This window comes from Sminthopsis crassicaudata, chromosome 2 (assembly GCF_048593235.1).
Source record: "Sminthopsis crassicaudata isolate SCR6 chromosome 2, ASM4859323v1, whole genome shotgun sequence".
Classification (NCBI taxonomy): Eukaryota; Metazoa; Chordata; class Mammalia; order Dasyuromorphia; family Dasyuridae; genus Sminthopsis; species Sminthopsis crassicaudata.
Window position 1 is genome coordinate 330,306,758 of NC_133618.1, and position 21,916 is coordinate 330,328,673.

Sequence of the window (21,916 nt, forward strand, 5' to 3'; positions counted from 1 at the left end):
ATATAAATGTATATACATGTATTGGATGTAACATATTTTTAACATGTTTGACATATATTGGATTGCTTGCCATCTAGGGGAGGGAGGTGGAAAGAAGTGGGAGGGGGGGATTGAAACACAAGGTTTTGCAAAGGTCAATGATGAAAAATTATCCATGCGTATGATTTGAAAATTAAAAAAAAAAAACTTTAATAAAAATTTTTTTTTAAAAGTCCAAAACAGAAAAAAAAAAAAAAAAAAAAAGAAAGAAAGAAAAGAAAAAGAAAAGAAAAACATCATGCTGGAATTATTTATAAAGAAGTAAAATTCTACTTTTGTAGCAATTTCTACTTATATTTACACCAGAAAACTATGTTTTGTTGATCCTGGTTTTCCCATATATTCCATAACAATTCCATTGTACAAAGAGAGCACTTTCTCTGAATTTAGATTTATACTCTTAACATGGACTTTAAAATACAATTTTTCAAAACAAACTTTAAAAACTTAAGGATTTAAAATTTTTTGCCACAATCATTTTCCATTAATGTTTTAATGGTATCTTCTTTTATCTCAGAAAAGTTAAACAAAATTGTCCAATGTAGTGACCTCAAGGGAATATATAACATTTCTTATCCATGAGCTTGTCTCTTTTGACTGGAAATAAATCTGTTCCAGTTTGTCATTGTATCTAATCTACCTACTATCTGTTAATGTCTATTAATGCAAAAATAAGTATTAGTGAATGGAAAATAATTGTGGTATCTGTATCTGTAGCACTTATAGTAAGAACTTAATAAATGCAAAGTTGACTGCCTCAGTTTTATTGGTTTAATCAACTCTCAAACATTTTCTTTTGTTTGTGAAGTACCTTGTATCAAGAGTTTCTTTATAATTATTTTTATAAATCATTTGAAGGAAAAAATATTTTAAAAAGAATTTTTTGAAAAGTGATTTGAATGGTCTAAGAAAATGAATTTCACTTCAAAAAGTATATTTTGAGGCCATCAACAAGTATTTTTGCAGTCTTAGTTTGCATTTCACCCATCTTAATGAAAGTGAATCATATATCCAATGGATTATTCACTTGTAAAATTTGCATCCCATAGGAATTTTCAAAGGAAGTAGATGAAAAATCTTCCTTGAAGACATCAGTGATCAGCACAGGAAACCAGCTTCTTCACTTGAAGGAAGCTGACACTGCCACATTGAGATCTTCTTTAGCACAATTCGAGCAAAAATGGGCAGTGCTGATCACTCAGCTTCCTGATATCCAAGAAAAGCTCTATCAGGTAAATAGATATCAAAGCACCCAGTATAAATCTTGAAACTTTCAATTCTCAGCTTACAACTGTAAAGTCAATTCTCTAATTCAGTGATTGGCATTATTGTTATCTGTTTTTCTCTAATAGCACTGCTGAATGCAAGTCTTAATTACTAGATACTCCTCCATTGGGATCATTCTTAGGAGAGAATTGGGGCTTTAATTACTTTATTTCCCCTGTTTACTTCTACCACTTTCATACTTTATACAGGTCTTCTGCATTGCTTATTTTTGAGACTGAATGCTGTTTGTTTCTCTGAGTAGCCTGCATAATTATAGAGTGAGACCTTTTTACAAACCTGATATCATCTTTAATGTTGCCCTGATTCATGCTGTTAACTGGAAGTAATTAAATGGAAATCATTTTGTCCTTGCAGCTTCAAATGGAGAAATTGCCATCCCGAAAGGCAATCACCGAAATGATGAACTGGATGGACAGCATAGAACAGCAGACAGTAGATGAGGACAATATAGATTCACCAAGTTCTATAACTCAAGTGAAAAATCTTCTTCAAAAATACAAGGTAAAACTATAAGAAGAGATAAGAAATCTCAGAACAAAAGCAAAAAACTTCCTCTAGTTAATTTAGTCCTTTGGGAAATACTGAAGTTATGTGACAGAGAAAATAAATTGAACTGAATACAGACCAAAAAAAAAGAACATTCAGTAAAAATGTAACAAATTTTCTCCTTCATCCTATTAAGGAAATATAAATGTTGTGAGAGATAAATATGAAAATGGTTTTCTTATTGATCTTTATATATATATTGGTATTTAGTGTCTGATTCCCATCCCCAGTTCCCATAACAGAGCTTCTTGAAGGCAAGAACTATTTTTTATTTCTGTTTCTGTATCCTTCTCACCTAACACTGTGCCTAGTACATAGTGCTTAATAAATGATTATTGATTTATTGATTGTTCTTTAAGTCTACAGTTAACCAAATAATGACAGCACAGAGCTTAAATGCAGTTTCCCCACATTATCCTAAAGTATCTAGTTTAAAAAAAAAAAAAAAAAAAAAAAAAAAAAAAAGATTTTAAACAAGATTCCCAGATGGGTATCAGCAGAGCAATGGTTTTTATGCTTTTTCTTTTCTTTGGGGAAGACACATAGTACAGTGTTGACATTCAGGCCTCAGGATTCATGTCTCTCCTCTTCAGCTAATTGAAAATTCCCACAGAAATTCCCATCAAGGAGGTAGCATTGTGACCCTGGATATTGTGGTCTTCTGGACCTCGAGCATAGAGGAACAATAGCGTACTACACTGTGGGGTAGGGATTGGGAGATGTGAAAGCTGGGAGTAGAGGGAAAGGGTCTCTTACTATACCCAGTATAATGGGTCGTACTTTTGGGGCATACTCTTGGGCAATCTGAATAGGAGGTAAGAAAAGGAAAGGAAACAAGCATTTACTAAGTGCTTATTATATGCCAGGCATTTTGATAAGTACTTAACAACTGTTCGCATTTGATCCTCATAACAACCCTTTGAGATAGGTGCTATTGTTATCCCCATATTATAATTGAGGAAACTCAGGCCCACTGTCATTAAGTGATTTGCTCAAGGTCATACAGCAAATAAGGGTCTAGGCCTAAATTTGGACTTGAGTCTTCTTGATTCCAAGACTAGCACTCTCTCCACTGGACTACCAACTGCCTAAGACTAACTTCGTAGTTTTAATAATCTGATGACTAATAACTTAGGTGCCAGAATGACTTGATATATAGTTAGATAGCATATAACAAGTTAAAAGTAGCCCTATAGGCATCAAATATTGCCCTCTCAATTCAATGGAACAAAAAGCATTTTCTAAATACCTACTATTTATTTGTCTCTGTATTTCTTCCTCCAAATATTATATGCCATAGGAAAAGGATTTCTTAGAAGAGTTAGTGTACTCAGGATATATTCTTTGAGAACAACTGTTGTTCTCTGAGATATATGCCCTGAGATCTATACTCCATGCTTTTGCTGGCCTGGTGAATAGAGGGGAAGACCTGTCTGTCAATGGCATGGGACTCTCATTAAAATATTCAGTCATTTAGTGAAGAAGGTGTTGGTTTAATATAAGATGCCTTCTCAAACCAAAACATTTTCCCCTAAACTACAATTCCCCTATATGTATCTTTTGTCCCTTAGACTATAAATTGTTTGATTAAAAAATGTCTCTCTCTTTTATTTATCCCAAATATAGTGCACATACTCAGAACTTAATAAATGATTTTTCATTCCTATGTTCACATAAAAGCAGTCCCAAGAGTTATACTCCTTACCTCCTCCCCAGGCCTCAATGAATCACTATTCCAAGAGCTCTATAAATGGAAATTGGCTACCCTTGAAGAAGATTTTTTCCAAGCAGCTTCAGAAAGAAACAGGTTTTCTGAATCTACCACAGCTATATATAGCACTGAAATGATGACACTAAGAGCTCACAAGGCTTCAGAATTGGCCAGAAGTCTCAGGACAAAATGCCAAATTGGCTTCTAGTTAGAAAGTACTTTTTAATAAAGATTTCTTGATGCCCCCTGGAGTACACAAAAGTGAAAATCCATCTTAAAATGTCTCTTCATTCAAATTTAATAGCTCCTCTCCTATCTCCCCCATCTACTGAATACACTTTAGAAGGTTACACATTGTCCATGTTTGGTTTTTTGGTGTGTTTTTTTTTCCAGGAATCTAGAATGGAAATGAATTATAAACAATGGATCATTGATTTTGTCAATCAGTCATTACTACAGCTAAGTACCAGCGATGTAGAAAGTAAACGTTATGAAAGAACTGAATTTGCGGAATGCCTTGGAGAAATGAATCGTCAGTGGCACAAATTACATGGGACACTAAACAGAAAGGTTTGCTCCCATCCTCGCCCCAGTTTTCTATTTTTAGCTTGGGGCTTTGTGTTAGAACTTTTAAAATCATATATACATACATATATATGTGGAAATAGGAAGAAATTTTAATAGCTTTGTTTAAAACTGCACTAAGATTTTTAGAATTCCCCACATGCATATGTGTGTGTGTACGTATGTTTGTGTGTGTGGCTATATACACATTTGTACATATGTATGGGAAGCATTTAGCACATTGGGTGAATCCCGTGTGACAAACTTTTGAGAGAAAATGGACAAGAATCAAAAAGAATGAGCAAATGTGGATATGTTGAGATATGTGGGTTAAATATACATGTGTACAGTCTCAAAAATACTCAAATAGTCAGAGATCTTTGTGATGGTAAGGTTCCCTACAGTAACACAAATAACATCTGTATCCGTGAAATCATGCAACCCATCCATGATTGCCCATCCTGTGTGACTTTTGTTTATATCTTTAAGGATATGATGATAGATATATGCTTCTCCCATTCATTTACCACAAGAGGTTCATTCAATGAAGAAGATTGGGAGCCTTCCTCACATTTTCTTCACCATGAGAAGATGCTAGTAAAACATGTTGCCTCTCCATCAATCACCCCTCAATCTCTATATATCAGAACATAAATATATGTAACATAAATATGTTTTATATATATGTATATATGTACATATATACATAAATACATGTCCTGCTATTAATAATATATGTACTAAATATAATATATAACATGTTTATGTATATATATATTGTATATATGTAATGTGTGGGTATATATATATATGTATATATGGTATCCTCAAAGTCTTACTGAAATTTTAAGTTTTAACTGCCATAAGATTTTGAGGACACTCTATATTTATTACACAAAGTGAGACATTAGAATCTGATCATTTTAAAGCTATTAAAACTTAAAATTGCACTAAGTCTTTGGAGGCATCATGCATTAAGTGAACATTAGCTGAAAACATTACAAAAATTTGGATCTGTGATATTTTGGAAGACTTTACAGGACAATTAGGTAAAAAGAATCTAGAATTTATAGGATATGTTATTAAAATTTATAGATATAGAAGATACCCAGTATCTTCCAAAAATTATTGGTGTTCATTTTTTGAGCCTCCCTAGTAAGAAATGAGTGAGTAAGTGAGGCCATCAGGGAGAGAGAGCTGGCATAGAAGCCAGAATGACCCAAGTTTAATCCCAGCCTTGATACATCCTGGTTATGTGACTGAGCAAGTTATTTGTCCTCTCAGAGTACTAGACAACTAAGACTTAAGCTAAAGAACATAGCTATAATGTATACCAAAATGGGTATTTTTGCATTGATAGATTCCCTATATAAGAAATTAGAGCTCTAGTTCCTATCCCTACTAAAGAATGAGAAAGTAAAGTATAAGTAAAAGAACAGGAAAAATTCATTCAAAGTATTATATGCGCAGTTGTAGGTTTACTAGTTTTTCCTGTGGAGCTAGATATAATTCTGTATTAATATTCACATGTGAATATAATTGCTATCTCTTCTCCCTGACACAAGTTATATATATATATATATATATATATATATATATATATATATATATATATATATATATACATATATGCATAATTAGTGAAATATCATCCTGGTCATCTGGAGGGAATTGATAAAAGCATACTTATGGAAAACAAATTCTGGAGAAAGAAATGTGTAAATTTTTGCATGCATTAGAATTAGTTTAAAAAAAATAGCCTCTTAGAAGACATTTGATTTCATTCGTGTGAGTGCTTCCTTGATACCTATTCAGATAGAAAATTCTCCATGATTTCTCATTTTGTATAATTACTAAAAAAGAGTGAAAACATTGAGTATACTTCTCACAATTATCAGATAGTTTCAATAATAATTGCCAAACTGTTCAGTCAGTGGTTTAGTTTTTAATTTAAATATTAGTCTTTGATGAGATTTTTAAATTAATATAATTTTGTGGGAATTGCTAGAAAAATATAGGAAAGCATAGAAATGGAAGAGAAATGACTAATATGAAAATGTTTTATATGATACCACATGCATAACCTTTATCAGATTACTAATTGTCTTGAAATGGGGAGGGCAGGGAATGAGGGATAAAATTTGTAACTCAAAACTTTAAAAAAGAACAAATATTAAAAGTTGTTTTTACATGTAATAGGAGGGAAAATAAAATACTGTTTAAAAAAAGAAAAATCCTCTAAAAACTCTTGAAGCGATGTAATTCATTCAGAGATTTAGTACATTTGATTTGAAGGCATATATTTTGCAGATTCAACATTTGGAACAACTTCTGGAGTCTATCACGGAGAATGAAAACAAAATACAAACTTTGAAAAATTGGATGGAAGCCCAAGGAGAAAAACTAAAAACATTACAAAGACCTAGAAGTATAATATCAGTAAGGAAGACTCTGTTGGATTGTCAGGTAAAAATTATCTAACATAAAATACTTGTTTAAGTATGTCACAAATATGTTGTTGTTTTTTAATTTCAGATGATTTTTCATTCTTAGAGGTAGGGGGAAAGTTTAAATGAAGCTACATTGTATCTCTTATATCTCTTCATTCTTGTTTTATTGTTGTTCATTCCTTTCACTTGTGTTCAACCTTTCATAACCCTATATGGAGCTTTCTTGGCAAAGATAGTGAGATGGTTTGCCATTTTTTTCTCCAGCTCATTTTATACACAAAGAAACTGAGGCAAACAAGATTAAATGACTTATCCAGAGTCACACAGCTTAAGTGTCTAAAGCCAGATTTGAACTCAAGAAAATGAGTTTTCATGACTTTAGACACAACATTGTGCCACCTACTTGCATACATGTGTGTGTGTGTGTGTGTGTGTGTGTGTGTGTGTGTGTGTGTGTGTATGTATTTCTATGGTGCCTTTAGGTTTCCAAAGAGTTTTATATAAAGTGCATCATTTGAATCTAATAAAAATCCTAAAAGTGGGCTCCACACGTTTTATTCTCCATATTTCACAGATGAAGACACTGTCTCAGAGGTTAAGTTGCTTGTCTATGGTTTTATATATTTCCTACTCTATTGGAAGCAGGAGTCTAAATTAAAGTTTCTTAATTCCAAATGTAGTGCTCTTTCCACTGCATTCTGTTGCCTTTATAACTAAGTAATCATCCATGTTTATGAAATATAATTTATTTTCTAAGCATGTTAACTTTCATTTGAGAAAATTTAGAGAGAATAATTTTGGGGGGAGTTGGGGTTTTTAATCACTAAAATCACAATTGGGGTTTTTTGTGGAGGGGGAGGGGTTCCTCAGTAAAAAAAAAAAATGCCAAGGTATTGAGATTTATTTCTCTTTTGGTCAGTTTTCTAATTACAAAATTATTGGAAATTTTTTTATACTTCATTCTGAGCCTTTTCAAAAAGAAAGCATTTTCTTCCAGCTGATGTGTATTGTATTGAAAAAGAACTGTTTTCCCCTCAGTTCCTGTCACATTTAGAACAGAAATATAACTTAGTATTAGTTTTGAGGGATTTTGATGTATTCCTTTTCTTATGCATTGCACCTATTATTGGCAATCTGCAAATTATGATAATGCTGTGAATAATGATGGGCAATACCTTTGAACTCTTAATGATAATTATATGTTAGTAAAATGGAAATTCCATTAACACTAATTTCTATTGTTAGTGAATAATTTTTTGCATTATTAGCTAGATATGTGACAAGTCAGTCGTTGTGTTGTCTTTCTTTTCTGCAAAGGCAGCCATAGACAAAGAAGTTAACATGGGGACTCACCAAACTCCCTAATTATTCAAGCCATATATTTTCATATCAACTAAACTTACTGCATTCTCTCTTCCCCTAGAGAATTCAAGGAAGTAAGTTATGCAAACTCAAGGCCACTGATTATGCTTTCAAGTTTAGCAAAAGTCGTAAATGATTAGAAGGTAGCTAAGCCTCAAATAATTTACTGAGGAAAATTGGATAAAATGACATGGAGAGTTTACCATCTGTATCTCCTTAGAGCATTACTTGTAGTTTTAAACTATGAGTGTCCTTAAAATTTTAATTTCCTATTATACAGTGTCCCTAAATATGTAATTTTAGATTAAAAACTACACCAAGACTTTTGAGATCCCTGTAGATATCATCATGATAACTGCAGAGGAATTTGGTATTTTTAAAGTATCACAGAATGACTTTTCCTTTTTTCTTAATTAATAAGTTTTTTTTAATTTATGCCCTTTAAAACTCATCAGGACCATTTTTCAAAATATCTTCTTACCCATTAAGTTTTTCCATGTAACAAAGAAAAATTTTACTAAAAATCTAACTGATAAAATCAGTCATGTTTTATATATTCAGTATTCTACAGTCATAGTTCTGACATCTCAACAACAATGAAAGGAAAGAAATGTGTATCATCCTTTTTTCTTTGAGACCAAGACTGATCACTGCAATTCATTTGAATTAAATAGCATTTTAATATTATTTTCATGTATGTTATCATAGACATTGTGTATAATGTTTTCTTATTTCACATGAAGGAAAACTTATTTAAATTGATTCAGCATGACTTTTCTCAACAAAAATAAATGATTATAAAGTATATCTGATAAACTTGTATATCTTAGAACTTTTTCATTTCACAAACTACCTCATATAGAAAATTAGACTTAAAACGGTTGAAGACATAAAGAAAATAAAGATGGATTTTCAAAGGAAAGAAATGGGGAGACACAAAAATATGGAAACTACAATGATGTTTCAACATAACTACAGCAAATTCTCAGACTACAATGCTAATACCAATTTCTTATGGAAACTGTTTTTTATGATTCCTTAAGCAGTTTTACCTTTATTTTTCCTCTTTAAAATGTTCATGTACTTATATTGCCATGGTGACAGAAGAGAAACCTTATGTCACTTCTTCAGCTCTCTTGTGTTATTTATTCCCTGCTGTTTTCTGCTAATAACAGTTCATCTTCATTGAGAAGCTTTCCTCTTCACAGTTTCCCTGAAGTATAGGAAAAACATGCCAACTTGTTAGTAAATATTTCAAAGATTTCTAAACAGCTGTGTCTTTGAGGGAAAGGAGGAACTAGTTTTTATTATTTCAGAGCAAAAAGAAAGTCAAGAATTATTTTGACTTAAGTACTCCAAGCTATTATCCTGAAATATGCAGAAAGAATCAAGTTGTTTGGAATTCCAGGTTGATGATAGGAAATATAGTTAAGCTTAAAATCATAAACACATATTTTGAGATGAATGATAGTGCTTTAGAGGATTACATCAAGGATGAGTGTCTGAACAACTTGTGTTCCATTAGTATAGGTAGCAGCAACTTGCTTCTTTCATCAAATTTTCAACAAAGTAATATAAATGCTTAAAGTGCCAATAAACTAAGCTGTAAAAACAAGACCTCGGTTGTTGCTGCTAAACAAAGGAGCAACTTAATTTTTTTCAATAAAATTTTGCAACCTGATAGCTAGGTATTGTCATTCCTGCTTTCAAAGACTGCTTGTTCTTTCCTGGATTGAAGACTTCTGCCTCCCTTTCACTTGAATTAATTATGTAAGAACAAATGACTCTGAAAAGGTGACTCTAAGATTGAGACAGCTAGGCTGGATGGAGTACTGGACATATACTCTAGAAGTCCTGAATTCAAATCCAGCCTTAGTCACTGTCCCTGGCAAGTCTCTCCATCCTGGTATGCCTTAGTCTCCTCATTTGTAAAAATGGGGATATAGCACTTATAAATAGGGTTATCATGAGAATAAAATAAAATTATATTTGTAAAGTTCTTTGCAAATATCAAAGACATACAAATGCTAGCTATGATCATTATTCCATTAAATCAAATTTTGGTAATAATAGAAGTTGTTGTTCACTTGTTTCCATCATGTCTGACTCTATAATCCCATTTGGGATTTTCTTGGCAAAAATACTGATGTAGTTTGTCATTTCTTTCTTCAACTCATTTTACAGTTGAACTGAGGCAAAATGGGGTCAAGCGACTTTCTTAGAGTCACACAGCTAGTAATTGTCTAAGGTCTGATTTGAACTCGGGAAGAGGAATCTTTCTGATTGCAGGCTGGGCTCTATTAACTGTATCACATAACTACCCCATTAATAGTTATTAGGTTATATAAATAATGTAAGAGAACTGGTTTAAATTCTTCTGAAATCTAGAGACAGAGACATTCAGTTAGACCACCGTGTGTAATATAATTTATGTTATATTATAAATTATATCCTTGTGCAAAATGAATGAATTTCTTTACTAATGAAATATTTACCAGATGCTTACTAAGGCTCTCTACAATAGACTTGCAAGGAGAAATCTTTTGTCCTATACACCATTCAAATACTTTGGAATGCTATACTGCTAAGAACTATATTTCCTTCTTTTTTAGGACCTAGAAAATCACTTGGCAACTAAATCCCGGATACTGGATGAGCTTAAAGAAAATTACATGGCTTTGGAAAGTGGCCCAATACCAGTGTTACAGGACACCATTTCTGGAATTGATGATTTATATCAAATGAGGAACAGTATTGTCAATCAGGTAGTGGGATATATTTTAAATTTATCTTCTTCTATTTGACCTTTCTTTACAATTTTCCATTCACTACTGGAGAGTTGTTCCATGCCATATACTTTTCAGAAGCACAAAGATATGTTGCTAAAAACTTCTCATTTGTGTTCTAGAGGCAAAAGCCCTAGATATTACATCAAATTCAATGTTTATATCAGGCAAGACTGACATATATCTTGCCTCCCAAATAATACCCCATTTGAATTTGACTTCTGACAGCATTTTTGGCTAATTATAAATCATTAACTCATCATTGAAGAGGCGTGTAAGCAAGGAAATGGTTTCTATGGAAGAGAATCTGAAGCTCTTTCATTAGGGTAGATGTCTCAGGGATATAGGAACACTGTGTCACCTAATCATATCATATAGAAATTGGTGATAAAATTAACCTTGAAACATATTTTTGATGTCATGCTAATCTTTGCTTACTCATCTACTAGAAATTCCTGCTTCTTTCTTTTCATCTTAGCTATGACTAAGTATATTTCTAAGCCAAGCAGCCCTATTTCTTTCCCATAAGACAATAGAATTTTGATGTGGTCATAGGGTCATAGTTGGAAATAGCCTCATCTAGTCCAGTCTCCTTATTTTACAGATAAGGAATCTAAGGCTCAAGGATGTTTGGTGCATATTGATGTAAATGTAGAATTCACACTTGAATTTGTCATCTTGTTTTCACTCAACTTTGTGAGGAAATTGAGTAAGCTTTTATTGTGGAAATGTTTAGAATCTCATTTTAAGTTCTGTTTTCAGGATCCTGACAACAAGGCTGTATTTTTGAATCTAAAAACTATAACATAAGTAGTCATATTTCAAAAACTAATTTTCATTTTGATACAGAAGTAATCATAATTTCACTAAAAATTTTGGAATGCGCTGTATAACATTTTCAATTTTTTTTATTATTATACAAATTGATACCAATTGGACATTTGCCATAACAGATCCTATCTGAAAACCAGTTAGGTATAAGTTCTTCAAATGATTTAAGTGTGAATGAATAACAGAGCATTCATTAAATCTTTACTATGGGTCAGGCACTATGCTAAGTGCCGAGGATACAAATACAAAAAGCTTCCTGCCTTCAAGTAGCTAATAGTTTAATAAATTGAGATGGTTACAGTAGAAAAATGGTGACTAGGGAAGGGAATTTTGATCAGGAAAGTCAGGAAAGAAAGTAAACTGATCCACAGAGTAGTCAATTAACATTGACTAAAGGCAATGGCAGTACTTCTGAATAAGAAATAGAAAACAGAATAATAGGACAGATTAAAAAAAATGTCCTGGATTAATGACTAAGGTATGGTATATGAATGTGATAAAAGTCATATTGAAGTGAAGAAATGATGAAATAGATGATTTCTAAGAATCATGGACTTTGGTAAACTGATGTAAAGTAAGCAGAAACAGGACAATTTACACAGTAGTAAGCTGTAAATACAAATTTTGAAAGCTGTAAGAACTATGATCAGTCTTTTAGCCATCCATGATTCCAAAGGAGTGATGATGAAACACAGAAGTATAAATATGTGTGTATGCACACACATATACGTTTACTTTTTTCAGTTGGGTAAGAAGAGAAAATATACTTCTGTTCATTTTTTTAAAATAGAGAGGTTGGTGCAATAGATGTGCTGTATTGCATGTACTTTCAGACTAAGTCAATGTATTGTTAGTTTTGCTTAGTTGTTAACTTAATTTCAAGAGATTTCTTATGAAGTAAGGGAATTTTTTAAATGTTTGTAGTGTAAAAACAAAATACATCATTAAACATTTTTAAAATAGGTATGCCAGATCAGGGCTTCTTAAATTTTTTCCACTCATCACCCCTTTTCATTGGAGAAAATTTTACATGACCCTGGGAATGTGGAGATATTAAATAGGCATGTAAATTTAACATTTAATGATGATAAATCAAAAAAGAAGTTTATTTTAAAATATTTCTTTGGTATGCATATAATTTTTTCACTTATAAAAGATGAAAGCAAATTTACATAAGATGGATGTGGCAAATTATTTGATTCTTTTACTGCTGCCAATTTTTGTAACCCCCCCACATTTAATGACACAACCCTATATGGGATCAGAACCCCAGAGCTTAAGAAGCTTTGTACTAGATGGGCTAGTTACATTTGTATTCACTCAGTTGCTAATCATGACTGCTCACTCCCAGGGTGGCAGTTCAAAGGCTGAGTAGATTAACTCACCAAGATCTGTAATTCATTGATGTGATTACCCTCCAACAGTGCAGATCAAAACCTTTCCATAATTTAGTGGATTGTTCTGTGTGTTCCTGGTGGCCAGCCTTCTAGACTGGACCTCTAAAAATAGTCTTATCTTCCAGCCTGTACTCAAAAGCTCTTCTAATTTGTGTGATGAATCAAAAGTTGCACTCCGTTGGCACAACTTTGAAGAAGTCATAGCCTCCATCGTGAGATATTATATTAGGATGTTATGTTTAATAATTTTTTTGCTTTTAATTTTATATTTGCCACATTTTTTAACCCTAAAGTTCTATATAAATATAATTAGCCATCCCAATTTAATTTCCTAGTGGTCAGCCAGGAACTGTACATATCAGTGCCAGGATTTCACTTCTTATCCTATCATATTATTCAAACATAAGCACTTCATCCAAAGAGACATTCCAAATTTGATGTTAATAGTAAAAGTACAAACCTGAAAGAAAAAACAAACTAATGAAAGAATGTGAACCTTTTTCTAAATCATCCTGGTTCTTCCTTTTCCATAGATCAACCAACTCAAAACCTCCATGCAGTCAGTGTTACAGCAGGGAAGAGGTTATGATAAACTCTTTGAAGAAGTGAACATGATGACAATCCGATTCTGGTACTGTATGGAACACAGCAAGCCTGATGTGATATCTCTGGAAGCCTTGAGATGTCAAGTGAAGAATCTTCAGGTAAATATTTACAGCAGGTTAAAGAAAGAAAACTTAGGAGGAAACAAAAAAATATTAGTTGTAGTCCCATTTGTATTACTCCTAATATATAGAAGATACTACTTTAAAATAAAGGCTCAGTTAACATTCTATGTGCGTAATTGAATCAAATTATTATTGTCAACATTTAAATATTTGCACACATAATTATTTAAATTATTAATTATATAATTGTGTTGATTAAATTATTATTTAAGTTTAAAGAAGCAACATGGAATAGGTAGCACTGAATTAATTTCTCTGTCCAAAACATGAGTGGGAAAGAGAGAGATGGTAGGAAAGATGGAAAGATGGACTGGATGGATGGGAGACTAGTTTGTGACATATGGTCTGGTGGCATGGGACTAGTTAAAAATAGTGGATAGTTTATGGATTCAAAATTGGGGTCAGAAAGATCTGAGTTTTGGTTTTCTTTTAATACGTACTAATTTTGTGGCCCTGGATAAGTTATTTAACCAATCTGCACCCCAGGTAGTAATTATAGATGAATTGCAAATTAGGATAAGTGGAAAGAGTTTCTCTGCCAGAATTTCTTTGTCACAATGAATCACAAACAATTGCAAGGGGAAATATCTTTACAACAAATGTAGTCCAAAAGTAGAATAGGATGTTTCAAGAAGTAAAAGTTTCCCATCAGTGGATAGAGTGGTTAGGAATTCCTGTTTAGACATAGATTATACTAAATGATCTCTGAGATCCATTACAACTCTTAAATTATATGATTCTTTAAACTTTATAAAACTATGAATTAGGTTTTCCTAATTGTTTGCCACTTTTAGTCTTTGAATGCTTTTTACTACAATTGGGGTCTAATTGTATTGGCAATCTTCCCTTTAGAAATATAGGTCAAATATGTTTAATTACTATTTATACATTTTCTTAGCTCCTTCAGGACGAAGTGGAGAACAGTGAAGGAAATTGGAGCAAACTCCAGGATGCTATTAGTAAACTCAAAGACTGTTGTCCTTCAGTTACTGAGATAATTGAACAGAAGTATCAAGAAGCATATACAAGGTACACTTAAGATAAATACAGTGGGTGTCTTTCCAATTCAATAGAACAATTCCTGATGGCCATCACATTTTATCAGACATTTTCTGAAATGACTGATTTTCAATTTCCTATCTCTTCTGCTCTCAAGTATTTTCTAAGAAAAGATATAATGTCATAAAGGATATAGTCTGTCTCTTGGGAGTCTCGTGTAAAATGGAAATTATTCTAATCACAGCCAGGATAAGGAAAGCAAACAGATGCTATAGAAATTTTCTTTTTAGTTTTAATTTTTAAAAAAAATCAAAGCCCTAATAAAATGAGCAAAATATAGATAGAACAGATATATGAAACCACACTATCTCTATTACAGTTTTCATTTTTTTCCTTTTATCTTTAATAAATTCAATATGTAATTTTCAAAGCTGTCTTGTTTGCCCTTCGTTCTGTTCTCTTCTGTGAATTTTTCTAAATGCTTCAATGCCTTCTTTTCTTTCTCTTTTTTTCCCTCTGATAAACCTTCTGACTAGCTTCACTGTCCCTATCACCTTTCAACCCTTGATTAAAAAAAATCTTTGTAATAAATATGCATAGTCAAACAAAACAAATTCCCACATTGTTCCTGTCTAAATATGTATTTCTCATTCTTCACTTTGAGTCCATCATCTCTATCAGGAAGTAGGTAACATACTTCATCCTTGGTTCTCTGGAATTGTGGCTGACCATTGAATATAATTCTTAAGTCTTTCAAAGTTGTTTTTCTTTATGTTGTATAAATTTTTTCTCTTAATTATGTTTATTTCACTGTACATCATTTCATACAAATCTTCCCAAGTTCCTGATAAATTTTTTTCATTATTTCTTACAGTTTCATACTCTTCCATTATATTTATCACAACTTGTTCAGATGGATACCATATCACCTCCCTTATTTTCCAGTTATTTGCTTTAACTAAAATTGTTGTTCTTAATGCAGGTCTTTGATCTTTCCCCTGGGATATAGGCCTAGTAATGGTATTTCTGGGCCAAAAGGTTTGCACATTTAATGATTTTGTAGGCATAGTTCCAGTAGCTTTCCAGAATAACTGGACTAATTCACTCTTCTACTAACAATACATTAGTATGCCTATCTTCCCATGGCCTCTCCAACATTTATCTTTTTCCTTAGCCTTGCAAATCTGATATGAAAGAGGTGGAACCTCAGAGTTAATTTTAATTTTTCACAGTGATTTGGAGCATTTTTTATGTGATGGTTGATAGGCTTAGATTTCTTCCTTTGAGAACTGCCTTTTCATGTCCTTTGACCATTTATCTTTTGAGGAATGGCTCAATATACTTTCAAGAAGTACTGGCTTTCTCCATGTGTCTTTCAAAGACACATAAATTGAAAGACACATGCTTTAAATAAAAGAATTGGGATGTGGGACTAATTAAAGAATCTTCCATTTATGTTGGCTTTTGGTTACACAATAATTGGAAATAACAATTATCATTCTACCTTCCAGTTTCAACGGGAGAGCCCAGATTAAAGAAAATAGAATAAATAGGACTTTTTATTTTTCTGTTTGTTGACAGGTGGACGCAAGTGAATCATGAAGTCACAGATCAATTACAATCAGCCCAAAGTATGTTACAGCTTTGGGAGTCTTACACTGTTGCTCATGCTGAAGCAACAGCAAAACTGGAACAGCTGGAAGAAAAGTTTAAACACATTTTGAACATTAATATGTCTGGAGACAATCTGACTGAGATCCTAATCCGGGCACTAAAAGATGCAAAGGTGAATACAAAGACCCTTCCCTTTCTCTTGCTTAACCATGAATGGGAGAAGAATATTTTCTATGATCAGGAGACTTGGGTTCTAATTCACTATTCCATTGACTCATGTATAATGATATTTGTATGGATTGCTATTTCTTCATTGGAAGAGACTAGCGTGAGTAATATTTAAAGTACTCTTGATTGAAAGTACTATATTTTGCTTATTAATGTTCCTCATGTTGTGTACTCATCGGTAAAAATTCATCAAATGAAGTGAGGTACTGTTACACAGAGAGCTGACTGCCCTCACCATAGAGCAGCTGCATGTATACATAATAAGCCACAAAAACCCAGAAAAGGAATTAGATCCAGGATAAAGATTTGATTCAACCAATATTAATCTCTATTTTGTATAGGATTTTTAAAATAAGATTTTATATTGGGGGAAGGAGAAGAGACAGAGACAGAGGGAGGATAAGGAAAAGAGAAAGAGATACATACTGAAGAAGCTACCAGATACTAATATAAAACATTGTTACTAGTTTGTGCCCAAGATAATGCTATGTACAGTGAATACAGAGATGATTAGAAGCAGATGAATATAAGATAGAGAAAGAACTTCATGAATAAAGGCAACTCCAGGGTACAAAGGATGACAATAATAGATCAGGAATGCTAATATTAACTAATTGCAACAACAAAAAATTGCAGATGATACAAGGTTTAATGTTTTGAAAACAATCAACATATTTCAAAGGATATTATTGACCAAACAGATAGACATAAAACTAGAAGGGCTAGTTTCAATTAAATCTTGAGAGTAGAAGAAAAACAATACATCAGTGAATACTTCTTTCACAGGAAATGGACCATTTGCTCTTGGCATTTACAGTTATCTCAGGATGTTTGTGTAAATTGAACAGTTAGGTACCACAGTGGGCAGAGCATCAGAAGAGCCTGAGCTCATCACTTTCACTTCCAATACTTACTAGCTATGCGAGATCACTCGATCTCTCTCTATTATAAAATGAGGATAATAAACCTATTTCTTAGGGCTGTTGTGAGGATCAAATGAAATAGCACATCTAAGACATTTTGCAAACCAATCACTATAAATGCTTGCTATTATCAGTACCACCACTATCATCTTCATCATCTGTCCAGATCTAGGCAGCCATAACATCATCATTTGCTCTGATATTCAAAGAGTTAGCTGGCTAAATTTGTAATTTTGATTCTAGGCATATTAATGACCAAAATATCAAAAAAAATTTTCACATTTATTTTATCTACACCTACAGAGCTCGGTCTGTTTTTGTTCATCACTAGACTCAGATTTTATTAATGCTTCTATTTGGAAAACAAAGTTGAACCAAAGCTCACTGATAACTATCTATGCATGGAGTAGGTGCCAGTTCTACTTGTCACTTCTACTGATTTTTAATTTCAAAAGTTTAAAAATCAGTAGAAATGATTTTTTAAATTAATTTTAAAAGCATTAAATTGACTCATGCCTATGCAAATACTTCAAGCTCCTTCCAATCTGAAAACAGTCCCATATTACCTGTAGGTACTTGGCATCTTTTAATGATAATTTTGTATGATTCTGCTCTATCAATGAGCTATTTTAGAAATGGAAACCAGAAATAATTCAAATGAATCTTTTGAGAGCATCTAATTAGGAAATATTCTTTATCATTGTGCTTAACATTAAAAGAATTTTGCCCAGAGATCTTAGAAAGCTTATCCTCCCTGCTATTTTCTTAAATCAAACAGACTTGAGAGGGAACAAGAGAATCAGAAAAAAAAAAGTTTTTAAACACTTGAATACTAAGTGCCTATGAGGTTTCAGAGGGTATAGTTCTTCCTACTTTCAGGTTACAGAGAGCCAGTTGAAAATGGAAGACTAACATTTGAGAAACTGAGAATAAGTCAACAAGCATTTATTAAGTACCTAGTATATGCTAAATGCAAAAAGAAAATACCTAAAAGAACTTACATTCTAAAAAGGGATGATCTCACACACAAAAGAGTGGAAAACATACTGGGGAATGGAAGCCAAAGCTTGAGAATGATTTATGACAGTTTGTAATTTTTATAATAAACTACTTATACTTTTTATAAGGTAGCTAGGTAGTACATTGGATAGAGTGCTAGGCGTGGAGTCAGGAAGACTCGTCTTCATGAATTCAAATCTGGCCTCAGACACTCACTAGTTGTGTGACTCTGGGCAAGTCACTAGCTGGGTGATGCTGAGCAAGTCACTTAACCCCATTTGACTCATTTTCTTCATCTGTAAAATGAGAAGGAAATTGCAAACCACTCCATCAAATGGGGTCATAAAGAATTGTACAAGACAAAAACACCTGAACAACGCTACTAAAGGTGCATGAAGTTAAAATGAGAATGTTTGTTATGCACTTAGCACCATTCCTTATTCAGAGTAGATGCTATATAAATGCTAGTTATTATTGTCATCATTGCCTTCATTATTATTATTATTTCCTCAGGGCTTAGCATAGTACTTCACACAAAATAAGGCTTAATAAATATGTGTAGACTTGTCCTCAGTTATACTCAACTTTTCAATTATCCTATCTTTGTATAACTTGAGAGTTGGAAGAACCACAGAGGCCTTTGATTCTCTTGAAGCCCCACAGCACTGTTCTAAATGTTCAAAGGTTTTGTACAATAAATAGTACATTGTATTATAAATGCCATAAACCCTGAGGAATTGAGGCCACAGAAGTTAAGTAATATTCTGAAGATCACACAGATTTTAAGTGAAAAACCCTAATTTGAGAAAAATATAAAATTGGAATTAAAGTTGAAGTAGGATTCTTATAGGTATGGGATGAGGTAGCAATTTAATTTAAAAGACTAACAGAAATTGATAAAGACATAGGAAGAGTGTGTGTGTGTGTCTGTCTCTGTGTGTGTGTGTGTGTGTGTAAGAGAGAGACAGAGAGAAAGAAAACATTGGAAAAGCTAGTAATTGAAAAGAGTGGCCTAACTGGGGCAATTGATATGTTTTGAGATTTAGTAGGAATCAGAAGAAACAAGATTTTGTTTAGCCAGCATCAGGTCAATAAACTTTTTTTTTCCACTTCTGTTTTTTTTTTTTAATTTACATTTTGTTGATGCATTTTGTTTTTACATCAAAATCATTTCTAGAACCTCTTCTATTCTGATATTGAAATCTCCTTTATGATAAGAGAATTCAATAAAAGCAACCAATCTGATACTATATGTAATAATCTTTCCCCCATGATCCTTTACATCTCTGCCCAAAAGAAATATGACAATTTTTTTTTAAATTTCCTGCTATGTGCCAGGCCTTTCCCAATAGTCTTACTCCCATATCCTGTCATTTTATAAATGCAATCCTGTACTCTGCTTTTTGACAGCAAATTATAAATTCTCACAAGTACTACTAAAACTAGAAGAGTTTAAGAGTATGGGCAATTTGTTGTTTGTCCAAGGACCAAGTGATGAAAGACTCATCACTTGGTTGACCTTAGTGATTTTTTTTGACCTTAGCTATGGTAAATCACTTCTATTGTAGATTAAGTGAAGAAAGTGCCCATGCCATTAGAATGAAAAATCCTTAAAGTTCATCATGAACTTTGTTCAAAGCACTCTGCAAACTACTGGAATAACACTTAATAAGAAATGTAAAATTCTAGAAGTTAGAAGTAGTCATTAACTAACTGTTTATCACTATGAGAAAGGCTAAATGCCTTTGCAATGTCTCTTTCTTAAAGTGCTGTGTCTAGACTTTAAGAGAGCAGCTAGAAGATTCAATGAAGTATTAAATCTTTGTTTTTGAGAGTTACTGTAGGTTTGTGCCTATGTTAATATAACCTCAAGTACTGGGAACATTGTGACTTCATACAGAACAGAGGTCTATATATGATATATGATATGATATTTCTGATCAATGCCTTTGGTACTGTCAGTCACGGGGACTTATAGAAAATTATGTCAAAATTTGATTGCTTAGATTTTGCTTGTAATTATTAATAAAGACTTCATTGACAGTGAATATATTTCAAATTTATTTGAATTATTATGAAGCCTTTCATTATCTCCAAACTCATAGCAGCTATTCAAATGGAAAACAAACTATTATCTCTAATTAAAAGGAATGAACTTGAGATCTTTTTTCCCCTTCTGATTAAGTTCTGCATTCTGTATTGTGGGGCACTTGCCAGAAGTATTCAACAGAGAGCATTACCCAAAGACTCCTAAACTAGTTTGTCATCCTAACTAGTGGAGCTATGCAGGTTCTCAGTATACTTCAGTTATATTAAAATGCCTCAGTGGGATAGCAGGTTATACTGACCATCAAAGTAATGTTAAAAGCAATGTTTTAAAATGCTAGGAATAGAAAATACAGGGAAATACCATTGATATAGCCATTCATGAACTTAAAGCTTCTACTTTTTAAATCCAAAGAAAGATTTAGTCATTGTTTGATTTAGAATAAGCTGATTTCATAACAATCCCCTCAAGTGAGCTACCTGCCAAACCACATTGTGAGTGAAGCTTAGCTTCATGAGTTACTCTGACTTGCTTCTACTTTTTTTTTTTAAGACAAGATTTAGTATAAAATATTAATTGATAGTAGAGGAAAAATTGTTTTTCAACATTCTTCTTTTCAGAACTTGCAGCATGACCTAGAGAACATTAAAGAAACCTTTCTTCAGAATTCGACAATCATTGCACCAAACCTAGAGCAAGCAGGCCCTGTCAAGCAAGATGTTCTTTCTAATCAGTCTTCTTCACTTCAGAGGATATCTTACCTGGAAAAAATGCTCCTTATGAAATCAAATGAGTTTGAGGTACAGCTCAAATTACTTTTCACTCAGTCTTGATCTTGTGATCTCAAACATAGTCAGATACTGTCCCTGGATTTGGCTTCAACTGAATTTATAAACCTGGGCCAAATTAATTTCCTATATGGTAGTAGCATGTTTTATGGAAAGTTTGTACATTTCATTATATATAATGAGACAAATACATTTTTTATGAATAAGTTATCCCAGGTTTACTCTTATTTTAAAAGTATCTTAATTAAATTGAGCATAAATTATCTAGTGTTTTCTTTATTCATTTGTTGCCAAGCTCTTACTGGAAATTAAGGGAAAAAAAAGTGTATACTGGGATATAGAATAGCTTCCAACTGTACCTCCTTCATTCTTTTTGTGCACCATTAGCCAGGGACAATTGACAAAAACAAAAGATACAAACTAGAATGTTTTTTATAGTGAAAAAGTATCTAAAGTCACCATGGGCTTTTTAAACATCTTTAATTTACATTGATATATTTTGATATGTCAAAATATATATTGATCTAAATCACCTTTTCATATATATATGAATATATAAAATTTTGGAAGCAGGTAGTGTGTATATAGCTATTAAATATATAAACAACCAAATATTA

General features: G+C 32.5%; 1 protein-coding gene across 5 annotated transcripts in view; it reads left to right on the forward strand.

Annotated features, from left to right (window-relative positions):
* The window catches only part of SYNE2 (spectrin repeat containing nuclear envelope protein 2), a 385,421-nt gene that overhangs the window by 292,769 nt on the left and 70,736 nt on the right, over positions 1-21,916 (forward strand). For all 5 annotated transcript variants that reach the window (XM_074290333.1, XM_074290335.1, XM_074290334.1 and 2 more), the window contains 9 exons: positions 1,089-1,271; positions 1,681-1,827; positions 3,977-4,153; positions 6,458-6,613; positions 10,572-10,724; positions 13,507-13,677; positions 14,600-14,730; positions 16,282-16,486; positions 21,132-21,311. In XM_074290333.1, coding sequence (XP_074146434.1) covers positions 1,089-1,271; positions 1,681-1,827; positions 3,977-4,153; positions 6,458-6,613; positions 10,572-10,724; positions 13,507-13,677; positions 14,600-14,730; positions 16,282-16,486; positions 21,132-21,311 — 1,503 coding nt within the window. The remainder of the gene's footprint in view (positions 1-1,088; positions 1,272-1,680; positions 1,828-3,976; positions 4,154-6,457; positions 6,614-10,571; positions 10,725-13,506; positions 13,678-14,599; positions 14,731-16,281; positions 16,487-21,131; positions 21,312-21,916) is intronic.